The sequence below is a fragment of the Cebus imitator genome, unplaced genomic scaffold, assembly GCF_001604975.1.
Source record: "Cebus imitator isolate Cc_AM_T3 unplaced genomic scaffold, Cebus_imitator-1.0 Scaffold45, whole genome shotgun sequence".
NCBI classification, from domain to species: domain Eukaryota; kingdom Metazoa; phylum Chordata; class Mammalia; order Primates; family Cebidae; genus Cebus; species Cebus imitator.
The window spans coordinates 8,961,445-8,983,498 of NW_016107360.1; the positions used below are offsets into that span (position 1 = coordinate 8,961,445).

General features: G+C 36.6%; 1 protein-coding gene across 3 annotated transcripts in view; it reads left to right on the forward strand.

Moving 5' to 3' along the window:
* Positions 1 to 22,054, forward strand: part of MPP6 (membrane palmitoylated protein 6) — a 126,863-nt gene that overhangs the window by 61,711 nt on the left and 43,098 nt on the right. For all 3 annotated transcript variants that reach the window (XM_017527001.2, XM_037737916.1, XM_017527000.2), the window contains exon 3: positions 11,693 to 11,845. In XM_017527001.2, coding sequence (XP_017382490.1) covers positions 11,693 to 11,845 — 153 coding nt within the window. The remainder of the gene's footprint in view (positions 1 to 11,692; positions 11,846 to 22,054) is intronic.

A 22,054-nucleotide genomic window follows, 5' to 3' on the forward strand; every position in this document is an offset into this window, starting at 1 on the left:
CCGGGGCGCCGACAAAGCAGCGGTGCCGGCCGGCATAGCCGCGCTAGTGACCTGTGGAGCTCCTCCGCCTGGGAATTTCCTAGTCTGTGGGCAATAAAAATGCGGCGTCCACTCACCCTCTGCGCTTTCACTGGGAGCTGCAATCCTGAGCTGTTCCTAAACGGCCATCTTGGATCCTCCCTCAACATTCTTAAAGAAAAGAATTTCAACTCAATTTCATATCCAGCCAAATTAAGCTTCATAAGTGAAGGAGAAATAAAATCCTTTACAGACAAGCAAATACTGAGGGATTTTGTCACCGTCAGGCCTGCCTTACAAGAGCTCCTGAAGGAAGCACTAAATATGGAAAGGAAAAACTGGTCCCAGTCACTGCACAAACATACCATAATGTAAAGACCATTGACACTATGAAGAAACTGCCATCAACTAATGGCCAAAATAACCAGCTAGCATTATAATAACAGGATCACATAACAATATTAACCTTAAGTGTAAATGAACTAAATGCCGCAGTTAAAAGACACAGACCGGGCTGGGCATGGTGGCTCATGTCTGTAATCCCAGCACTTTGGGAGGCTGAGGTGGGCAGATCATGAGATCAAGAGATTGAGACCATCCTGGCCAACATGGTGAAACCCCATCTCTACTAAAAATATAAAAGTTAGCTGGGCATAGCAGTACACACCTGTAGTCCCAGCTACTTGGGAGGCTGAGGCAGGAGAATCGCTTGAACCCAGGATGTGGAGGTTGCTGTGAGCTGAGATTGCACCACTGCACTCCAGCCTAGTGACAGAGTGAAACTCTGTCTCAAAAACAAAGACTGGCCAGGAGCGGTGACTTACACCTGTAATTCCAGCACTTTGGGGGGCTGAGGCAGGTGGTTTACGAGGTCAGGAATGTGAGATCAGCCTGGCCAAGATGGTGAAACCCCATGTCTACTAAAAATACAAAAATTAGCTGGGCACAGTGGCAGGTGCATGTAATCCCAGCTACTCAGGATGCTGAGGCAGGAGAATTACTTGATCGTGGCAGGTGGAGGTTGCAATGGGCTGGAATTGTGCTACTGCACACTAGCTGGGTTGACAGAGCAAGTCTCCATCTCAAAAAAAAAAAAAAAAAAAAAAAACCAAGACTGGCAAATTGGATAGAGTCAAGACCCATCAGTCTGCTGTATTCAGGAGACCCATCTCATGTGCAGTGACACACATAGGCTCAAAATAAAGGGATGGAGAAATATTTACCAAACAAATGAAAAACAAACCAAAAAAAGCGGGGGTCAATCCTAGTTTCTGGTAAAACCCCATCGTCTCAGCCCAAAATCTCCTTAAGCTGGTAAGCAACTTCAGCAAAGTCTCAGGATACAAAATCCATGTACAAAAATCACCAGCATTCCTATACACCAATAATAGAAAGCAAAAGCATGAGTAAACTCACATTCACAATTGATACAAAGAGAATAAAATACCTAGGAATACAACTTACAAGGGATGTGAAGGACCTCTTCAAGAAGAACTACAAAACAACTCCTTAAGGAAATAAGATAGGACATAAACAAATGGTGGAAAACCATTCCATGCTCATCGATAGGAAGAATCGATATCATGAAAATGGCCATACTGCCCAAAGTAATTTATAGATTCAGTGCTGTTCCCATTAAGCTACCATGGACTTTCTTCACAGAATTAGAAAAAAACACTTTAAATTTCATATGGAACCAAAAAAGAGCCTATATAGCCAAGATAATCCTAAGCAAAAAGAAGAAAGCTGGAGGCATCATGCTACCTGACTTCAAACTATACTCAAGGCTACAGTAACCAAAATGGCATGGTACTGGTACCAAAACAGATACATACACCAATGGAACAGAACAGAGACCTCAGAAATAATGCCACACATCTGCAACCATCTTTGACAAATCTGGCAAAAATAAGCAATGAGGAAAGAATTCCCTATTTAATAAATGATGTTGGGAAAACTGGCTAGCCATATGCAGAAAACTGAAACTAAACCCCTTCCTTACACCTCATACAAAAATTAACTCAAGATGGATTAAAGATTTCAATGTAAGGCCAAAAACCATAAAAACCCTAGAAGAAAACCTAGGCAGGACCATTTGGGACATAGGCATGGGCAGACTTCATGATTAGATCACCAGAAGCAATTGCAACAAAAGCAAAAATTGACAAATCGGATATAATTAAACTAAAGAGCTTCTACACAGCAAAAGAAACTAACATCAGAGTGAACAGGCAACCAACACAGTGGGAGAAAATTTTTGCAATCCATCCATATGACAAAGGGCTAATATCCAGAAAGTAACTTAAACAAATTTACAAGAATAAAACAACCCCACCAAAAAGTGGGCAAAGGATATGAACAGACACTTCTCAAAAAAAGATATTTATGCAGCCAACATATGAAAAAAAGCACATCATCACTGGTCATTAGAAAAATGCAAATCAAAACCGTAATGAGATACCTTTTCACGCTAGTTAGAATGGTGATCATTAAAAAGTCAGGAAACAGATGCTGGAGAGTATGTGGAGAAATGGGAATACTTTTACATTGTTGGTGGAAGTGTAAATTAGTTCAACCACTGTAGAAGACAGTGTGGCGATTCGTCAAGGATGTAGAATTAGAAACCATTTGACCCAGCAGTCCCATTACTGGATATGTACCCAAAAGGATTGTAAATGATTCTACTATAAAGACATATGTACATGTATGTTTATGGCAGCACTGTTCACAATAGCAAAGACTTGGAACCAACCCAAATGCCCATTAATGATAGACTGGATAAAGAAAATGTGGCACATATACACCATTGAATACTATGCAGCTATAAAAAAGAATGAGTTTATGCCCTTTGCAGGGACGTGGATGAAACTGGAAACCATCATTCTCAGCAAACTAATACAGGAACAGAAAACCAAACACTGCATGTTCTCACTCATAAGTGAGAAGTTGAACAGTGAAAACGTGGGCACAGGGAGGGGAACATCACACACGGGGGCCTGTTGAGGGGTGGGGGGCAAGGGGGAAGGATAGCATTAGGAGAAATACCTAATGTAGGTGACAGGTTGATGGGTACAGCAAACCACCATGGCACATATATACCTATGTAACAAACCTGCATGTTTTGCACATATATTCCAGAACTTAAAGTATGATGATTTTTTTTTTTTTTTAAAGCTGCAACAAGTTATCTAGAAGATCTAGCTAAGATCATCTTGATGCAGGTGGCTATGCTAAAGAACAGATTTTCAATGCAGACAAAACAGCCTTGCATTGGAAGAAGATACATCTAGGGCTTTCACAGCTAGAGAGAAGTCAATACCTGCCTTCAAAGGGACAGGCTGACTCTTTGGTTAGGGGCTTATGTAGCTGATGACTTTAAGTGGAAGCCAGTGCTCGTTTACCATTCTGAAGATCCTAGAGCTCTTAAGAATTATGCTAAGTCTACTCTGCCTGCGCCCTCTAACTGGAATAACAAAGCCTAGATGACAGTACATCTGTTTACAGCATGGTATGCTGCATATTTTAACCCCACTGTTGGGAATTACTGCTCAGGAAAAATTTCTTTCAAAATACTACTGTTTATTGACAACACACCTGGTCACCCAAGAGCTCTGATGGAAATTGACAAGGAGAGGAATGTTCTCATTCCTGCAAACACAACATCTGTTCTGCAGCTCATGGATTAAGGGGTAGTTTTGACTTTTGAGTCGTACTTAAATACATTTCATAGAGCTACAGCTGCCATAGATTTCGATTTCCTCTAATAGATCTGGATAAAGTAAATTGAAAACCTTCCAGAAAGTGTTTACTATTCTAGATGCCTTTAAGAACATTTATGATGCATGGGAGAAGGTCAGAATATCGACATTTATGTGAGTTTAGGAGAAGTTGAGTCCAGTTCTCATGGATGTCTTTGAGGGGTTCAGTCACTTTTCGATGTGTTGGAAACAAGAGAACAAGAAATAGAAGTGGAACGTGAAGATGTGATTACATTGCTGCAATGTCATGATAAAACTTGAACAGATGAGGAGTTGCTTCTTATGAATGAGCAATGAAAATGGTTTCTAGAAATGGAGTATACTCGATGCTGTGAAAATTGTTGAAATGACAAAGGATTATGAATATTACATGAAGTTTAGTTGATAAAGCAACAGCAAGACTTGAAAGAATTGACTCCAATTTTGAAAGAAGTTTTGCTTGGATAAAATGCTCTCAAACAGCATTGCATGTTGTGGAGAAATCTTTCATGAAAAGAGAGTCCATCGATGTGGCAAACCTTATTGTTGACTTATTTTAAGAAATCGCAACAGCCACCCAAGCCCTCAGCAACCACCACCTTGATCAGTCAGCAGCTATCAGCATCAAGGCAAGACCTTCCACTAGCAAAAAGATTTCAACTCTCCGAAGGCTCTGATCATTAGTATTTTAACCTTTAAAGTATTTTTAAATTAAGGTATGCACATTGTCTTTTAGACATATTGCAGTTGCACACTTAATAGACCACCTTATCATGTAAACATAACTTTTATATGCTCAGGGAAACAAAAAAATTTGTGTGACTTACTTTGTTGTGGTTTTTGCTTTATTGTGGTTATCTGGAACAGAAACTGCAGTATCTAAGCTGTGCTTATACTGCTAGTAGGATGTTGAAGCCTTCCAACTGTAATAGTAGATTAACCTATCTCTTCTTGCAGTTCTGTCAGACTTTACCTCCCGTATTTTAATGCTCTTTTGTTAAACACACATTCATTAAGATAGTTATATCTTCTCAGAGAATTAACTCTTATCATTATGTAATACCTCTCTTTGTTCTCAATAATTTTTCTTGATTTGAAGTCTGCCCTGCCTGAAATTAATATAGCTACTGCAGTTTTCTTTTAGTTAGTGTTAGCATGTATATACATCTTTCTCCATACCTTTAGTTTTAATCTATCTGTATCTTTGTATTTAAAGTTTCTTGTAGACAACTTATAATGTGATCTTCTTTTATTCACTCTGATAGTCTCTTTTAAGTGCTTTAGATCATTAATATTTAACATGATTATTGATGTAATTTGATTAATATCTTTTGTACTGTTACTGTTTTCTATTTATTGCCTGCTTGCCTTCCTTTTTTTCCTTGTGTATCTCATTTTCTGTTTTCTTGCTTTAACTAAACATTTTATATGATTTCGTCTTTTTCTCCTCTCAGCATATTAATTAGACTTTAAAAAAAAACTGTTTAGCATTCCTCCTTGATTTTGCAGCATACGTTTGCAATCTAATCTACTTTTGAATAACACTGTACCACTTCATGGATAGTGCAACCACCTTATAAATAACACTGTTTCCAGTTTCTCCTTCCTGTCCCTTATAATATTGCTGTCATTCATTTCATTTATCCATAAGCTGTAATAATTAAGTACATTATTACTGTGAATAATGTATCCATTAAATCAATTAAGAAGAAGAAAAAAGATTTTGTTTTACCTTTATATTTTTCTCTAGCACTCTTTATGTAGACCTGAGTTTTGGACTTAACATCATTTCCTTCTTTCTGATGAATGTCTTTTAACGTTTCTTGCAAGACAGGTGTACTAGTAACAAATTTGCTCAATTTTTATTTGTTTGAAAAAGTCATTTTTTTTTCCCCCTAACTTTTGAGTGATAACTTCACTGGTTAGATAATTCCAGGTTGGTGGAGTTGTTGTTTTTTTTTTTTCCTTTCAACATTTTTAATATTTCACTCTATTCTCTGCTTGCTGCTTGCATGTTTCCTGAGGAGAAGTTAAATATAATTCTTGGGCTTGCTCCTCTATAGGTAAGGTTTCCCCCGCATACACCCCATTCTTTCAGTATTTTGTTTTAAATTTTCTGCAATTTGAATATTATATACCTAGAGTTAGAATTTCAGGTTTTAATCCTGCTCCTTCTGTGAGCCTCCTGGATCTGTGGTTTGGTGTCCATCATTAATTTAAGAAAATTCTCAGTTTTAGATTTTATAGCATTTTGGATTTTAGATTTTTGGATTAGGGATACTCAACCTATATTATGAATAGTGCTGCCATAAACATTCTTGGACACACTTTTATGTAGACAGTTTTTATTTTTCCTGGGTATATAACTGGGTAATTCAGTTTGTCCATTTCTATAAACATGTCACCTGAGATTCCAGTAGGCATTGCATTGAATCCATAGTTCATTCTGGGTAGTATTGCCGTTTTAACAGTGATAAGTCTTCAAATCCATGAACATTTATTTAAATCTTTAATTTCTTTCAACAGTGTTTTGTAATATTCAGAGTATAAGTTTTACATTTATTTTGTTAAGCCTGAGTATTTTATTCTTTTTGATACTGTTATGAATGGACTTGGTTTTAAATTTCATTTTCAGGTTTTTCATATTTCTATTTGCTAGTGAATAGAAATATTGATTTTTGTACATCGATCTTATTGCTGAACTTATTTTTTTATTCAAATAATCTTTTAGTGGACTCCTTAGGATTTTTTAAATACAAGGTCATGGCATCTGAATGTAGACAGTTATTTCTTTTCAACCTGAATGGCTTTTTTTTTTCTTGCCTAATTGTCCTGGCTATAACCGCCAGTACAAATGTTAGATAGAAGTGATGAGAGTGGACATCTTTGTCTTGTTTCTGATCTTAAGGGAAAGTATCTAATCTTTCACTAGTAGATATAATGGAAGTTGTAGATTTATACTGCTATCCTAAACCCTGATCTTTTTTTGCATAAGATTTTATATCAGTACCTATGTAACATCCTTAATTCTTTGTAAATGTTCCATAATATTTGATTGTATGTAACATACTTCATTCTTTGTAAATGTTCCATAATATTTGATTGTATGGATATGTCAGGTTTTTTGAGTCAGCCTCCTGATATATAGATGGCCTTTCTCTTACCAGTTATGCTGTAATGTATAATCTTGCTACATGTTATTTTGTATACACACACACACACACACACACACACACACACACACCCTCACTTTAGGTTAGATCTGAGAAGAATCACTGTAATTTTGGTAGATATGATCAATTTGCTTGCCAGTGTATGTTCCCACTAGAAAAAATATGTCAGAGTGCCTGTCTTTTCCCACATTCTCACTAACATGATGTGTTATCAGAATTTTTATCCTTGCCAATCTGATAAAGAGAAAAGGTATTTCATAAAGTTTTAGTTTGCACTTCTCTTATTAGTGAAGTTGTGTGGCTTTTCATGTTTAAGACATACTTGTTACACAGTAGGGTGACTATTGCAAATAACAATGTAATAAATATTTCAAGATAGCTAGAAGAGAAGATTTTGAATGTTGTCACTCCAAAGAAATAAATATTTCAAATAATGGATATGGTAATTACCCCACTTGATTATTATACTATGTATATTCATGCATTGAAATATCACATTGTACACCATAAATACGTACAATACTATGTGTTAATTAGAAATATAAAATTAAATTTTTTAAGACAGGTTCTTGAATTTTTCTGTCAATTTTGTGTTCAAACTTTTCACCCAGTTCTCTTGAGTTGTCGATCTTTTTCTTACTGATTTGTAGAAGTCCTTTATAAGTAGGGAAATTAGGTTTCTGTCTTGAACATGAATTGTGTTTTGACCCTAGTTTTTCATTTGTATTTTGACTTTGTTGATTTTTGATGAAAAATTTAAAATGTTCATGGAGTTAATTTTATTGGGCCTTTTTTGAAATAATGTGTATAGCTTTCAGATTTTGTATTATACTTAGAAATATCTTTCCCTCTCAAAGGTTATAAAAAGATTATTTGGTATTTCCTCTGAATACTATTAAAGCCAAGCATTTTTTTTCTTTTAAAAATTTAACATATTCCCTTTTCTAGTTTTTTGACATCTGTGTGGCTCTCCCTACGGATACAAGAGTAGCTCAGCAGTGTTATTTACAAGTTTCCTGACTATCTTGACATGTAACTCATCTAATCCTGGAACTTACATTTTGGTTAACTAGGAAATTTCTGATATATTCCTTACTCAGTAGAGAATTTCATTCTGATTTACTTATATTTACTCATCTTTTTTTTTTTTTCAGAGCAAAGCTTATTCTTTTTCATATAATGTATGCAGAAGCAAAATAGAAAATAAGTTCTCCATTCTCTCATTTCTACTTTCTTTTCAAAAATTCTTTTTTATTTTTGAGTATTTGAGAACATGTGTTCATCTTCCATGTTTTAGCTCTCTAAAAGAAGAGGGTGACTCTTGATCACAGCCAGACTTATTTCCAATTTACTTAGCTTTTTCAAGAAATATTTAGTAAGTAATGACTACATACTTAGCCCTTTTCTAAAAAGATAATAGCAAAATTTATGATAATGCCCTTATGTTTTAGAAAGACCAGGTTTCTCCACATAATATGATTATTATTAGAGAATAATATTTGTCACTTTAGATATAGCCCATAACTTCTCTTTGCAAACATGGTTGGATTGTGTTTGAGTGAAATACCTAGAAGTTCTGAAAGAACATTTTCTTCTCTGAAGTTCATTTTTCAAAGGTGTAGTGGTTAATAAAATTTTCAGAATTGGATCTATAAGAAGGCTAGGCCATATTTGTACCAGCTGCAAATATTCAATGCCAGTCATAGAATGTTCTTCCAGCCACTTGTGGCAAGTAAAATAGATTTTTACTGAGCTATGCTAGTGTTCCAGTAATGCTCTTTAAAAAAAAAAAAAAGGAAACGATTTATTTAAATAGCTTATGGCCCACTTGCTCCTCTGGTTTCTCTCTCTCTCTCTCTCTCTCTCTCTCTCTCTCTCTCTCTCTCTCTCTCTCTCTGTGTGTGTGTGTGTGTGTGTGTGTGTGTGTGTGTGTGTGTGTGTGTGTGTGTTTTCTTTGTCTTTTTTAGTTTGATAAATTCAAGTTGGTACTTGGCTCTTGAAAGCTAATTAAAAAAATTCTGACCTTAAAGTGAATTAGAGGTTTCAAGTTTTTGACAGTATCTCATAGCTTAAAAAGCTGTATATTAATAAACGTGGATCAGCATTTGCTTTCTTAGAAAAAGTAAAATTGATTCTTGTTGAACCCAAGTATGTTGCCTTTCCATGTTAATATATTTATAGCTGCAGTTTGTAAAAAAAAAAAACCTTTTTTTCCTCCCTCCAATTTCTGTGTTTTTTAGTGAGATTCTCTTTTTTCCATAAAACCTTTTTTTCCTCCCTCCAATTTCTGTGTTTTTTAGTGAGATTCTCTTTTTTCCATAGAACCAGACTGTGAGGCTGATATGACAAAATCTTCAGATATTTTGGGGTTCTTTTTCTAACATGATTCTGCCCTCTCACATGACTCCCCCCAACTCCCTCTCTCTTTGTTGCCCTTAGTCTTTCCACATTCCTACTTTTCCCTCACCCAATTTGGGAGCATTAGGTTAATACACATACTAAGGAATGGAGATATTATTAGAGTTTTCAAGTTGATCGTTTCTGTTCCTTTACTTGTCCCAAAGTCCTGAATTAAACCGAGGACTGCCGATGTCTAAAGTACTGATGCTGATCATATAACATTTTCCTGAAGAAATAAATGGTCTTCTTACCTCTTGGAGCAAAGGAGTGAAAGTCTTAAGGTGGTATTCTGAACCACAGAAGTATAAAATAACTATGAGGATAGATATGGTGTAACAGAATTAACACATCTAGACTGGAAGAGACATGCTAATAAGCAACAACTAAATTAAGATGTATGTCATACATTTAAGTGAATGAGACTAATGCATCATTTATTGGATTGAATAATTAACTGCAAGTTAATGTTAGAGTGGCTCTCTCTATAAAGATGAAGTAAAATAAGCTTTAGTACATAGGAGTTCAAGTCTTGGTATTAGTAACTGACTCTGCTGTTCGTTCACCAGTAATGTGAACTCAAGCAAATCACTTAACCTTTTTTTTTGCATCACTTTCTCCATCTATAGCGTGAGTATAATACACTTACCTTTCCTGGATACACACACATGCACACACACTACTTGAACATAGTATCCAACACAAAAAAAAGCCGTTCGATAGATGCTAAGCTTCTTTCCTTCCTTTTTTTTTTTTTTTTTTCTTTTTCTTTTTTTTTTTTTTTTTTTTACTAACATAAGAGTATTGGAGTATGACAAGGTTAAAGGTGCTAAATCAGGTAGTGGTTGTTTATGCCAGCAAATATTTCTGTTGGAACAATTGGCAATAATAGCTTATTTCATAAGAGTTAACTAATTTTGTAGATTATTTTCTGTTGTTTTTTCCTAGTTGTGATAATCTTTTTATGATAAATATTGAGTATCTTTGTCTTCCCATCCTTAGCTGGCTTATATGTTCAGAAAATTACAGATTTACCCATTTTCATTTCTTGTGGCATTTTCTAGCCTATTTTTTTAAATCTAAATCTCATAAAACTTTTTCCTCTATTTAAATTACATTTGGCCTTTTGATATTTTTCTTTTTGTTTAGTAAGAGTTTTTTCTTCTTTCTCAGTATTTCATATGACTTTTAGAATTTCTTCTTTTAAGGTCTTTCTTTAAAATCTTGCTTAATATATAGCGCTACTTTCCACTTAAGAACTTATTTTTCTCTTACAAATTACCTAGAAAAATAGATTTAAACAAGAAAAATTGTCTTTTAAAAATTAGAATGTTTTATTTGGACTCTGAAGGGTCCACTCCAAATGGTAGAAATAACATCTAAAGTATTATAGTTTAGGTATCTGAAAAGGTTTAGTTGATACGGTTACCACTTGAAATGTGGGTTTTTCTTTAGCATTTCTTGAAATGAATAGTGAAATATAAGATTTGCCATCTTACATGGTGTTATTTATGAATTAAATCTTAATAATTATACTTTTCCTGTCTTCAAAATTATGTAGCAATCATTTATCGCAAAAGCAAGGAATGGTTAAAAGATGGATCCTGCTTAGTGTCCATTCTCAGTTTAAACTTAAAACTCTGCTTTACTCCTAACATGAAAGGATGATTAGAATTACCTGCTTGCTGTGACAGTGTGTTTCATGGTCCATTTTCTGTGGAAAAGATTGTGAGATTAAGAAGCAAACAACTTTAGTTATAAATGACAGGAGAGGATCATTTCTGTAATTAAATTATATTGTATTTCAAAAATCCAGTTTAAGGACCACCTGCTCTAAGGTGACATTTCTTTTCTGCTGATTTTCAAAATTGGAGGATAGGAGCTTCAGGATTCTGGTGTTTCCAAAATTATTTTTATCATTTAAAAAATATTAACATATATAATGATTACATTCCTATTTCTTGTTTTTATTTTGCTTAATAATTTATTTTAATGTAATGTAACAATAGCATCTAGAGTTTGAGCCTTGACTCTAGGAAGTCATTAGGAAATTCTCTTGGTGGTAAGGGACATAATAGGTTTTGTAAATAGTCAGCTGGCCTGTGCAGTTTTTTTATGGTTTAGCTATAAAAGTGAGTTTTTCATGACTTTCAAGATAGAACTAGAGGCCCAGATTTATTATATTGCATTATATACTTACCGGTAAATCTCTATATCGCTTCTGATTGAAATACTAAATTTGGTTCACATGAATTAAACCTCCAAGTAATATATTTTAAAACTTTATGAAAAAGAAATCAAGAAATAAACCATTGTCTGGTGCAAAACAAGTAAGTATTATTACTTTATACACTGTTATCTTTTCAGGCTCATGAGAGGCTAGAAGATTACAAACTAGAAGCTGTCAGTGACAATAATTTGGAATTAGTCAATGAAATTCTTGAAGACATCACTCCTCTAATAAATGTGGATGAAAATGTGGCAGAACTGGTTGGTATACTCAAAGAGCCACACTTCCAGGTAACTTTCCCTATCACTCCACTCCCAAGCTCCCTGTATGCCCAAAGTATTTCCCTTTAACATTTAAGTTCCAGTTTAAGGTGATGTTTTCTTCAAGTATCATTTAGGGCCATAATTGGTAAGTATGTAAGTTCCAACCTTGGTATCTTAATGTGCTGATATGCTGAGAATACGACAACAGATATATGTAACTATAATACTACAAAAATGTACACTGTCACAGAAATACATCACAGTGTAATTTTCCTTTGTGCCATTAAAGAAAACAACCTTAATTCATCATCAGATCACTTGCCGCAGCCATTTTCCTAACTACGATAATGGATTTTTTTCTTCCTCACTATGATTCTGTTTCTTAGTCAATACTTTTTACTATTACTTCTCAAGATTGTTATGCAGTCAGTGACCACGGAATGTAAGAGAGCTGTGAATGTACAGAAACTGTTATATAATATAATCTCCATAGGTACTAAGTATCATTTTAGCAATGGTATGTACCAGTGAAGAGTTCATCTGTTTTAGGAAGAAGAATGCATTTCAGAAGAGAAAAGGCAGGAAAGATTTCTTGTAAACTTATTATAATTAAGACAATGTGATATTGGGGAAGGTGTTAGAAAAATTAACTCATTTAAAAGAATAGAAACCACCCATAAGTACATTCAGCCAGATACGGCAACTTGATTTATGACTGGGACACTGCATTTTAGTGGAAAAAGAATGGTGCTGGAATAGAATAAAGTAAGTGTCACCTGCTTTCCCTTGTAAATCTTAGCACTGAAAATCAAATGGTAACAGCCTTTTGCTCTTTCTCAGCGAAAGACTTTATGTGACCCTTCAACAATGTCACTGCAAAATATGAAGGTTTTTTTTTTTTTTAAGCAAGAAATAAACCTTTATTGCTTTTTTTTTATTGCAGTTTAGGTTTTGGGGTACATGTGAAGTACATGCAAGATTGTTGCATAGTTATGCACATGGCAGTGTGATTTGCTGCCTTCGTCCCCATCACCTATATCTGGCATTTCTCCCCATTTGTCTATTTTGGCTTTTGTTACCAGTGCTTTTGGTGTTTTGGTCATGAAGTCCTTGCCTACGCCTATGTCCTGAATGGCTTTGCCTAGATTTTCTTCTAGGGTTTTTATGGTGTTAGGTCTTATATTTAAGTCTTTAACCCATCTGGAGTTAATTTTAGTGTAAGGTGTCAGGAAGGGGTACATTTGCTGCTTTCTGCACATGGCTAGCCAGTTTTCCCAACACCATTTATTGAACAGGAAATCCTTTCCCCATTGCTTGTTTTTGTCAGGTTTGTCAAAGATCAGATGATTGTAGATGTGTCGCATTGCCTCCAAGGCCTCTGTTCTGTTCCTTTGGTCTATATCTCTGTTTTGATACCAGTACCATGCTGTTTTGATTACTGTAGCCTGGTAATATAGTTTGAAGTCCGGTAGTGTGATGCCTCCCGCTTTGTTCTTTTTGCTTAGGATTGCCTTGGCTATGCGGGCTCTCTTTTGGTTCCATATGAAATTTAAGATTTTTTTTTCAGTTCTGTGAAGAAGGTCATTGGTAGCATGATGGGGATAGCGTTGAATCTGTAAATTACTTTGGGCAGTAAGGCCATTTTCACAATATTGATTCTTCCTAACCATGAGCATGGAATGTTTCTCCATCTGTTTGTGTCCTCTCTTATTTCATTGAGCAGTGGTTTGTAGTTCTCCTTGAAGAGGTCCTTTACATCCTTTGTTGTTTTCCTAGGTATTTTATTCTCCTTATAGCAATTGTGAATGGCAGTTCGTTCTTGATTTGGGACTCTTTAAGTCTGTTATTGGTGTATAGGAATGCATGTGATTTTTGCACATTGATTTTGTATCCTGAGACTTTGCTGAAGTTGCTTATCAGTTTCAGGAGATTTGGGGCCGAGACAATGGGGTCTTCTAGATATACAATCATGTAGTCTGCAAATAGAGACAATTTGACTTCCTCCTTTCCTATTTGAATGCCCTTTATTTCTTTTTCTTGCCTGATTGCTCTGGCTAGAACTTCCAGTACTATATTGAATAGGAGTGGTGAGAGAGGGCATCCTTGTCTAGTGCCAGATTTCAAAGGGAATGCTTCCAGTTTTTGCCCATTCAGTATGATATTGGCTGTTGGTTTGTCGTAAATGGCTTTTATTATTTCGAGATACGTTCCATCAATACCTATTGAGGGTTTTTAGCATAAAGGGCTGTTGAATTTTGTCAAAGGCCTTCTCTGCATCAATTGAGATAATCATGTGGTTTTTGTCTTTGGTTCTGTTTATGTGGTGAATTACATTTATAGACTTGCGTATGTTGAACCAGCCTTGTATCCCCGGGATGAAGCCTACTTGATCATGGTGGATAAGCTTTTTGATGTGCAGTTGCAATCAGTTTGCCAGTATTTTATTAAAGATTTTTGCATCAATGCTCATCATGGTTATTGGCCTGAAGTTTTCTTTTCGTGGTGAGTCTCTGCAGGTTTTAGTATCAGGATGGTGTTGGTCTCATAAAATGATTTGGGAAGGATTCCGTCTTTTTGGATTGTTTGGAATCGTTTCAGAAGGAATGGTACAAGCTCCTCTTTGTATGTTTGGTAGAATTCAGCTGTGAACCCATCTGGACCTGGGCTTTTTTTGGGTGGCAAACTCTTAATTGCTGCCTCAACTTCAGACCTTCTTATTGGCCTATTCAGGGTTTCGACTTCTTGGTTTAGGCTTGGGAGGATGCAAATGTCCAGGAATTTATCCATTTCTTCCAGGTTTACTAGTTTATGTGCAAAGAGTTGTTTGTAATAATCTCTGATGATGCTTTGTATTTCTGTGGAACCTGTGGTGATACCCCCTTTATCTTTTTTTATTGCATCTATTTGATTCTTCTCTCTTTTCTTTTTTATTAATCTGTCTAGTGGTCTATTTTGTTGATCTTTTCAAAAAACCAGCTCCTGGATTTCTTGATATTTTGAAGGGTTTTTTGTGTCTCTGTCTCCCTCAGTTCTGCTCTGATCTTAGTTATTTCTTACCTTCTGCTAGGTTTTGAGATTTTTTGATCTTGCTCCTCTAGCTCTTTCAATTTTGAAGATAGGGTGTTGATTTTAGATCTTTCCTTGCTTCTCATATGGGCATTTATTGCTATATATTTTCCTTTAGACACTGCTTTAAATGTGTCCCAGAGATTCTGGTATGTTGTGTGTTGGTTCTTGTTGGTTTCGAAGAACATCTTTCTTTCTACCTTCATTTGATTGTTTATCCAGTCAACATTCAAGAGCCAGTTGTTCAGTTTCAATGAAGCTGTGCGGTTCTGAGTTAGTTTCTGAATTCTAAGTTCTAACTTGATTGCACTGTGGTCTGAGAGACTGTTATGATTTCCATTCTTTTGCATTTGCTGAGGAGTGATTTACTTCCAATTATGTGGTCAATATTAGAGTAGGTGTGATGTGGTGCTGAGAAGAATGTATATTCTGAGGATTTGGGGTAGAGAGTTCTGTAAATGTCTATTAGGTTTGCTTGGTCCAGGTCTGAGTTCAAGTCCTGGATATCCTTGTTAATTTTCTGTCTGGTTGATCTGTCTAATATTGACAATGGGGTGTTAAAGTCTCCCACTATTATTGTGTGGGAGTCTAAGTCTCTTTGTAAGTCATTAAGAAATTGCTTCATGTATCTGGGTGTTCCTGTATTGGGTGCGTATATATTTAGGATCGTTAGCTCTTCTTGTTGCATTGATCCTTTTACCATTATGTAATGTCCTTCTTTGTCTCTTTTGATCTTTGTTGCTTTAAAGTCTATTTTATCAGAGACAAGAATTGCAACTGCTGGGGTTTTTTTTGCTCTCCATTTGCTTGGTAAATCTTCCTCCATCCCTTTATTTTGAGCCTTTGTGTATCCTTGCATGTGAGATAGGTTTCCTGGATACAGCACACCAATGGGTTTTGGCATTTTATCCAATTTGCCAGTCTGTGTCTTTTGATTGGGGCATTTAGTCCATTTACATTTAGGGTTAATGTTGTCATGTGTGAATTTGATCCTGCCATTTTGATGCTAGCTGGCTGTTTTGCCTGTTAGTTTATGCAGTTTCTTCATTGTGTTGATGCTCTTTAGCATTTGGTATGTTTTTGGAGTGGCTGGTACTGGTTGTTCCTTTCTATGTTTAGTGCCTCTTTCAGGAGCTCTTGTAAAGCAGGCCTGGTGGTGATGAAATCTCTGAGTACTTGCTTGTTCGTAAAGGATTTTATTTTTCCTTTACTTATGAAGATTAGTGTGGCTGGATATGAAATTCTGGCTTGAAAGTTCTTTTCTTTAAGGATGTTGAATATTGGGTCCCACTCTCTTCTGGCTTGTAGGGTTTCTGCTGAGCAATCTGCTTTGAGTCTGATGGGCTCCCCTTTGTGGGTAACCCGACCTTTCTCTCTGGCTCCCTTTAGCATTTTCTCCTTCATTTCGACCCTGGTGAATCTGACGATTATGTGCCCTGGGGTTGGTCTTCTTGAGGAATATCTTTGTGGTGTTCTCTGTATTTCCTGGACTTGAATGTTTGCCTGCCTTGCTAGGTTGGGGACGTTTTCCTGGATAATATCCTGAAGAGTATTTTCCAGCTTGGATTCATTCTCTCCATCACATTCAGGTACACCTATCAAACGTAAATTAGGTCTTTTCACATAGTCCCACATTTCTTGGAGACTTTGTTCATTCCTTTTTACCCTTTTTTCTCTAATCTTGCCTTCCCGTTTTATTTCATTGAGTTGATCTTCGACCTCTGATATCCTTTCTTCTGCTTGGTCAGTTCAGCTGTTGAAACTTGTGTATGCTTCGCGAAGTTCTCGTGTTGTGTTTTTCAGCTCCATCAATTCACTTAAATACCTAAGTTGTTTATTCTTGTTAGCATTTCATCAAATCTTTTTTCAAGGTTCTTAGTTTCTTTGCATTGGGTTAGAACATGTTCTTTTAGGTCAGAAAATTTTCTTATTACCCACCTTCTGAAGCGTGATTCTGTCAATTCATTACAGTCATTCCCATCCAGCCTTGTTCCCTTGCTGGTGAGGAGTTGTGATCCCTTGTAGGTGGAGAGGCATTCTGGTTTCAGGTGTTTTCATCCTTTTTGCGCTGATTTCTTCCCACCTTTGTGGATTTATCTAACTGTCGTCTTTGCAGTTGTTGACTTTCAGATTGAGTCTCTGAGTGAACGTCCAGTTTGTTGATGATGAAGTTATTTCTTTCTGTTTCTTAGTTTTCCTTCTAACTTTCAGGACCCTCTTATAGGACTGCTGGAGGTCCACTCCAGGCCCTGCTTGCCTGGGGATCACCTGCAGTGGCTGCAGAACAGTAAGGGTTGCAGTCAGTTTCTTCTTCTGCTATCTTTGTCCCAGAAGGATACCCGCCAGATGTCAGTCTGAGCTCTCCTTTATGAGGTGACTCTTTGGATGTACGAGGGTCAGGGAGCTGCTTGAGGAGACAGTCTGTCCTTTATAGGAACTCAAGTGCTGAGCTGTGAGCTCCGTTGTTCATTCAGAGCTGCTGGGCAGGTACGTTTAAGTCTGCTGCAGCAGAACTCATAAACCCGCATTTTTTTTTTCCCAGATGCTCTGTCCTGGAGAGTTAGGGCTTTACTTATGAATTTCTATTGCTCTGCTGCCTTTTTTCAGGGCTGCCCTGCCCAGCAATGAGGCAGCCTAATGACTGCCTGCCCACAGAGGCTTTGCTGAACTGCTGTGGGCTCCGCCTAGCTGCTGTGTGAATTTCCCTGCAGTCCTGTTTCTATGGGTATAGTTAGAACTGCCTTGGTAATGGCAGACACCCCTGCCCCACAGAGCCGGATTGTCCCGGGTTCAGCTGTGCTTGCTGTGAAACTCTCAATCCAGAGGGCTTCAGATTCTGTTTTCTTGTGAGGGTGGGACCAGCCAAGCTTGATCACCTGCCTCCCTGCCTCAGACTTTTTTTTTTTTTAAGTTGAACGGTCAACTCTGTCTCCCAGATGTTCCAGTTGCCTGTTGAAAAGGCACCAGGATCTGTGTGATTTCCCATGCGGCAACCCACTGTACCGGCTGAAACAGCCACGCTGAGATTTGTGGGCTTTTTTGCCCGGAAATCTGCTGACCTGGCTCCCTGTTTCAGTCCCCTTTTTTATCAGTTGAATGGGCAACTCTGACTCTCAGGAGCTCCAATCGCCAGCTAAAACAGCGCCCAGACCCGTGTATTTTGTACGGAGAACCGCTGCACCGGGGCGCGGGCCAAAACAGCTGCCCGGCCAAACAGCGGCGCTGGCAGGCCGTGGGGCTTCTCTGCTTGGGAATCTCCTGGTCTGTGGGCAATAAAAATCCGCCTGGAAATGCAGTGTCCACTTACCATCTGCGCTTTTGCTGGGAGCTGCAATTCTGAGCTGCTCCTAACTGGCCGTCTTGGATCCGTCCTCCATATGAAGGTTTATAGTGAGATGGTTCCTATATAAATTAGTATCTTAGGTACAAAAGAAATACGAACACATGTCAGAGACATCTCTTGTAGGTCCCAGTGGATTGAGTTCTTATAAAGGCATACAAAGTTATTTGGACTTTATCATGAGGGCAATGGGAAGCTTTAGGTATGGAGAGGGAAATGAATAGGAAAGGAGGATGGGTTGGGTATTAACCAGGGAAAAGTCAGGTTTGTGGAACAGTTCACAGGATAAGTTCCAAGGCAAGAAATTATGATGGCAGTACATATAGATAATAAAAGAAACTTAAAGACTTTCTAGTTTTAATTAGTAAAATCAACAGGACTTAGTGATTGGTTGCATATGACAGTTGGTGAAAGAGAGATGTGAGAAGTTGACAACACGATTTATGACTTACACAATTGAAATAAGTAACACTGTTTCTAGAAGAGAATGTTTTGGACATATTTATGTTAAGGAAACTGGCCATCTTGGGTTTGTGATACGTTGGAAGCATCTAAGTTAAGTTTTCAGGAATGCTACGTATTAATATTTATAATTTAATAAATATATAAGCATATATGCTATATGAAGTTTAACATGTGAAAAATTTTAAATACAGCAAACAAAAATACAAAAATTAAGACATTGCCTTTCTTCTACCCAGATTACTACTCTACGGTCTTAGTGCATATTCGTCCATATTTTTCTGTGCACAAATGCACATATATAATTTTTTTACTAATGCGAGATCATTTTCTCCACAAGCTGTTTAACTTAACCTTTTTTTAGTTATTGATTTCTAATTTTCTATTGCACTGAACTTCCATTTTATATAATACACATACCATATTCAGACTTCTCCATTTGATACCAAAATATTATTTATAGTTGGTTTTACATATGAGTGTCCAGTCTAGATACATGTGTGGCAGCTGGTTGCACCATCCCTTTTCCTATTGATTTTGACATTGACCTATTGAAAAGACCAGGCTGTTGTCCTGCAGAATGTTCCACTCCCTGGATTTGTTTAGTTACTTTACTGTGGTGTTGATGTTATCTTTTCTATAAACAGAAGTTCTATCTAAAAGGTTGATGATTCAAGTTGATTATTTGGAACTAGAATGCATCTTAAATGATACAGTGCAACATGAATTAAACTATATTCAAAGCTGTAATACCTGTTGGCTCACCACAGGGCTGAGATTGGTCCTTTGATTAAAGACAGTGATGGCCTATTTCTTTATTTGATTGCTAGGAAGTAATCAATTGTGTTATTATCCTAACATTACACAAATTCTGTTTTCTATCAACCATGTACTTATTGACCACAAATTAATAATCTTTGCCTAAATCAGTATTTTCTTTTTTTTAACTTTTGTTTTAGCATTGGAGATTCATGGAAGATTTGTTACGTAGGTAAACATGTGCAACAGGGGTTTGTTGTACATATTATTGTACTACCCAGGTATTAAGCCCAGTACCCAATAGTTATCTTTTCTGTTTCTCTCCCTTCTCCCATCCTCCTCCCTCAGGTAGACCCCAGTGTCGTTTTCTTCTTTGTGTTCATAAGTTCTTAACATTTAGCTCCCACTTATAAATGAGAACATGCAGTATTTGGTTTTCTGTTTCTGCATTAGTTTGCTAAGGATAATGGCCTCCAGTTCCATCCATGTTCCTGCAAAAGAAATGTTCTCATTCTTTTTTATGGCTATATAGTATTCCATGGTGTGTATATATATTACATTTTCTTGATCCAGTCTGTCATTGACAGGCATTTAGGTTGATTTCGTCTCTTTGCTATTGTGAATAATGCTGCAATGAACATTTGCATGCATGTCTTTATGGTAGGAAGATTTATATTCCTCTGGGTATATACCCAGTAATGGGATTGCTGGGTCAAATGGGAGTTCTGCTTTTAACTGTTTGATGAATCTCCATACTGTTTTCCACAATGGTTGAACTAATATACTTCTCACCTACAGGGTATGAGTGTTTCCTTTTCTCCGCAACCTTACCAGCATCTGGTATTTTTTGACTTTTTAGTAATAGCCATTCTGACTGGTATGAGACAGCATCTCATTGTGGTTTTGATTTGCATTTCTCTAATGATCAGTGATACTGAGCTTTATTCATATGCTTGTTGGCCACATGTATGTCTTCTTTTGAGAAATGTCTGTTCATGTTCTTTGCCCACTTTTTAATGGGCAAAGAACTTGTAAATTTGTTGAAGTTCCTTATAGGTGCTGTATATTAGACATTTGTCAGATGCATAGTTTGCAAATATTTTCTCCTATTCTGTCGGCCCTTTACTCTGTTGATAGTTTCTTTTGCTGTGCAGAAGCTCTTTTAGTTAGATCTCTTTTGTCAATTTTTGCTTTTGTTGTGATTGCTTTCGGTTTCTTTGTCCTGAAATCTTTGTCCATTTCTATGTCCAGGATGGTATTGCCTAGGTTGTCTTCCAAGGTTTTTATAGTTTTGAGTTTTACATTTAAGTCTTTAGTCCATCTTGAGTTGATTTTTGTGTACAGTATAAAGAAGGGGCTGAGCTTCTGCATATGACTAGCTGGTTTTCCTAGCACCAATTATTGAATTGGGAGTCTTTTCCCCATTGTTTGTTTTTGTCAGCTTTGTCAAAGATCAGATGGTGGTCGATGTGCCACCTTATTTCTGGGCTATTTTGTTCCATGGGTCTATGTTCCTGTTTTTGTACCACTATCATGCTATTTTGTTTACTCTAGCCTTGTAGTACACTTTGAAGTTGGGTAATTTGATGCTGCCTGCTTTGTTCTTTTTGCTTAGGATTGCATTGGCTATTCAGGCTCTTTTTTGGTTCCATATGACTTTTAAAATAGTTTTTTCTAGTTCCGTGAAGAATGCCCTTGGTACTTGGATAAGAATCGCATTGAATCTCTAAATTGCCTTAGACAGTATAGTTATTTAAATAATATTGATTCTTTCTATTCATGAGCATGGGATGTTTCTCCATTTGTTTGTGTTGTCTTCTCTGATTTCTTTGAGCAGTGTTTTGTAATTCTCATTGTAGAGATCTTTCACCTCCCTGGTTAGCTATATTCCTAGGTATTTTATTATTTTTGTGGCAGTTTTGAATGGGATTGCCTTTCTGATTTGGCTCTTTGCTTGGCTGTTGTTGGTGTATAGCAATGCTAGTGATTTTTGTACATTGATTGTTGTATCCTGCAAAATTTGTATCCTTTGCCGAAGTTATCAGCTGGAAGAGGTTTTGGGCTGAGACTATGGGTTTTTCTGTATACAGAATTATGTTGTCTGCAAACAGAGATAGTTTGACTTTCTCTCGTCCTATTTGGATGCCCTTTATATCTTCCTCTTGCCTGATTGCTGTGGCTGGGACTTCTAATACTATGTTGAATAGAAGTGGTCAGAGAATGCATCCTTGTCTTGTGCTGGTTTTCAAGGGAAATGCTTCGAGCTTTTGCCCATTCAGTATAATGTTGGCTGTGGGTTTGTCATAGATGACTTGTATTATTTTGATGCATGTTCCTTCAATACCTAGTTTACTGACTGTTTTTAACATGAAGGATTGTTGAATTTTGTTGAAAGCCTTTTCTGCTCTACTAATTATGTAATTTTTGTTTTTAGTTCTGTTTATGTGATGAATCACATTTATTGATTTGCAAATGTTGAACAAACGTTGCATCCTGGGGATGATGCTTACTTGATCATGGTTAATTAGCTTTTTGATGTGCTGATTGATTTGGTTTGGAGGTATTTTGTTGAGGATTTTTTTTTTTTTTTTTTAATTTTTTTTGGAGAC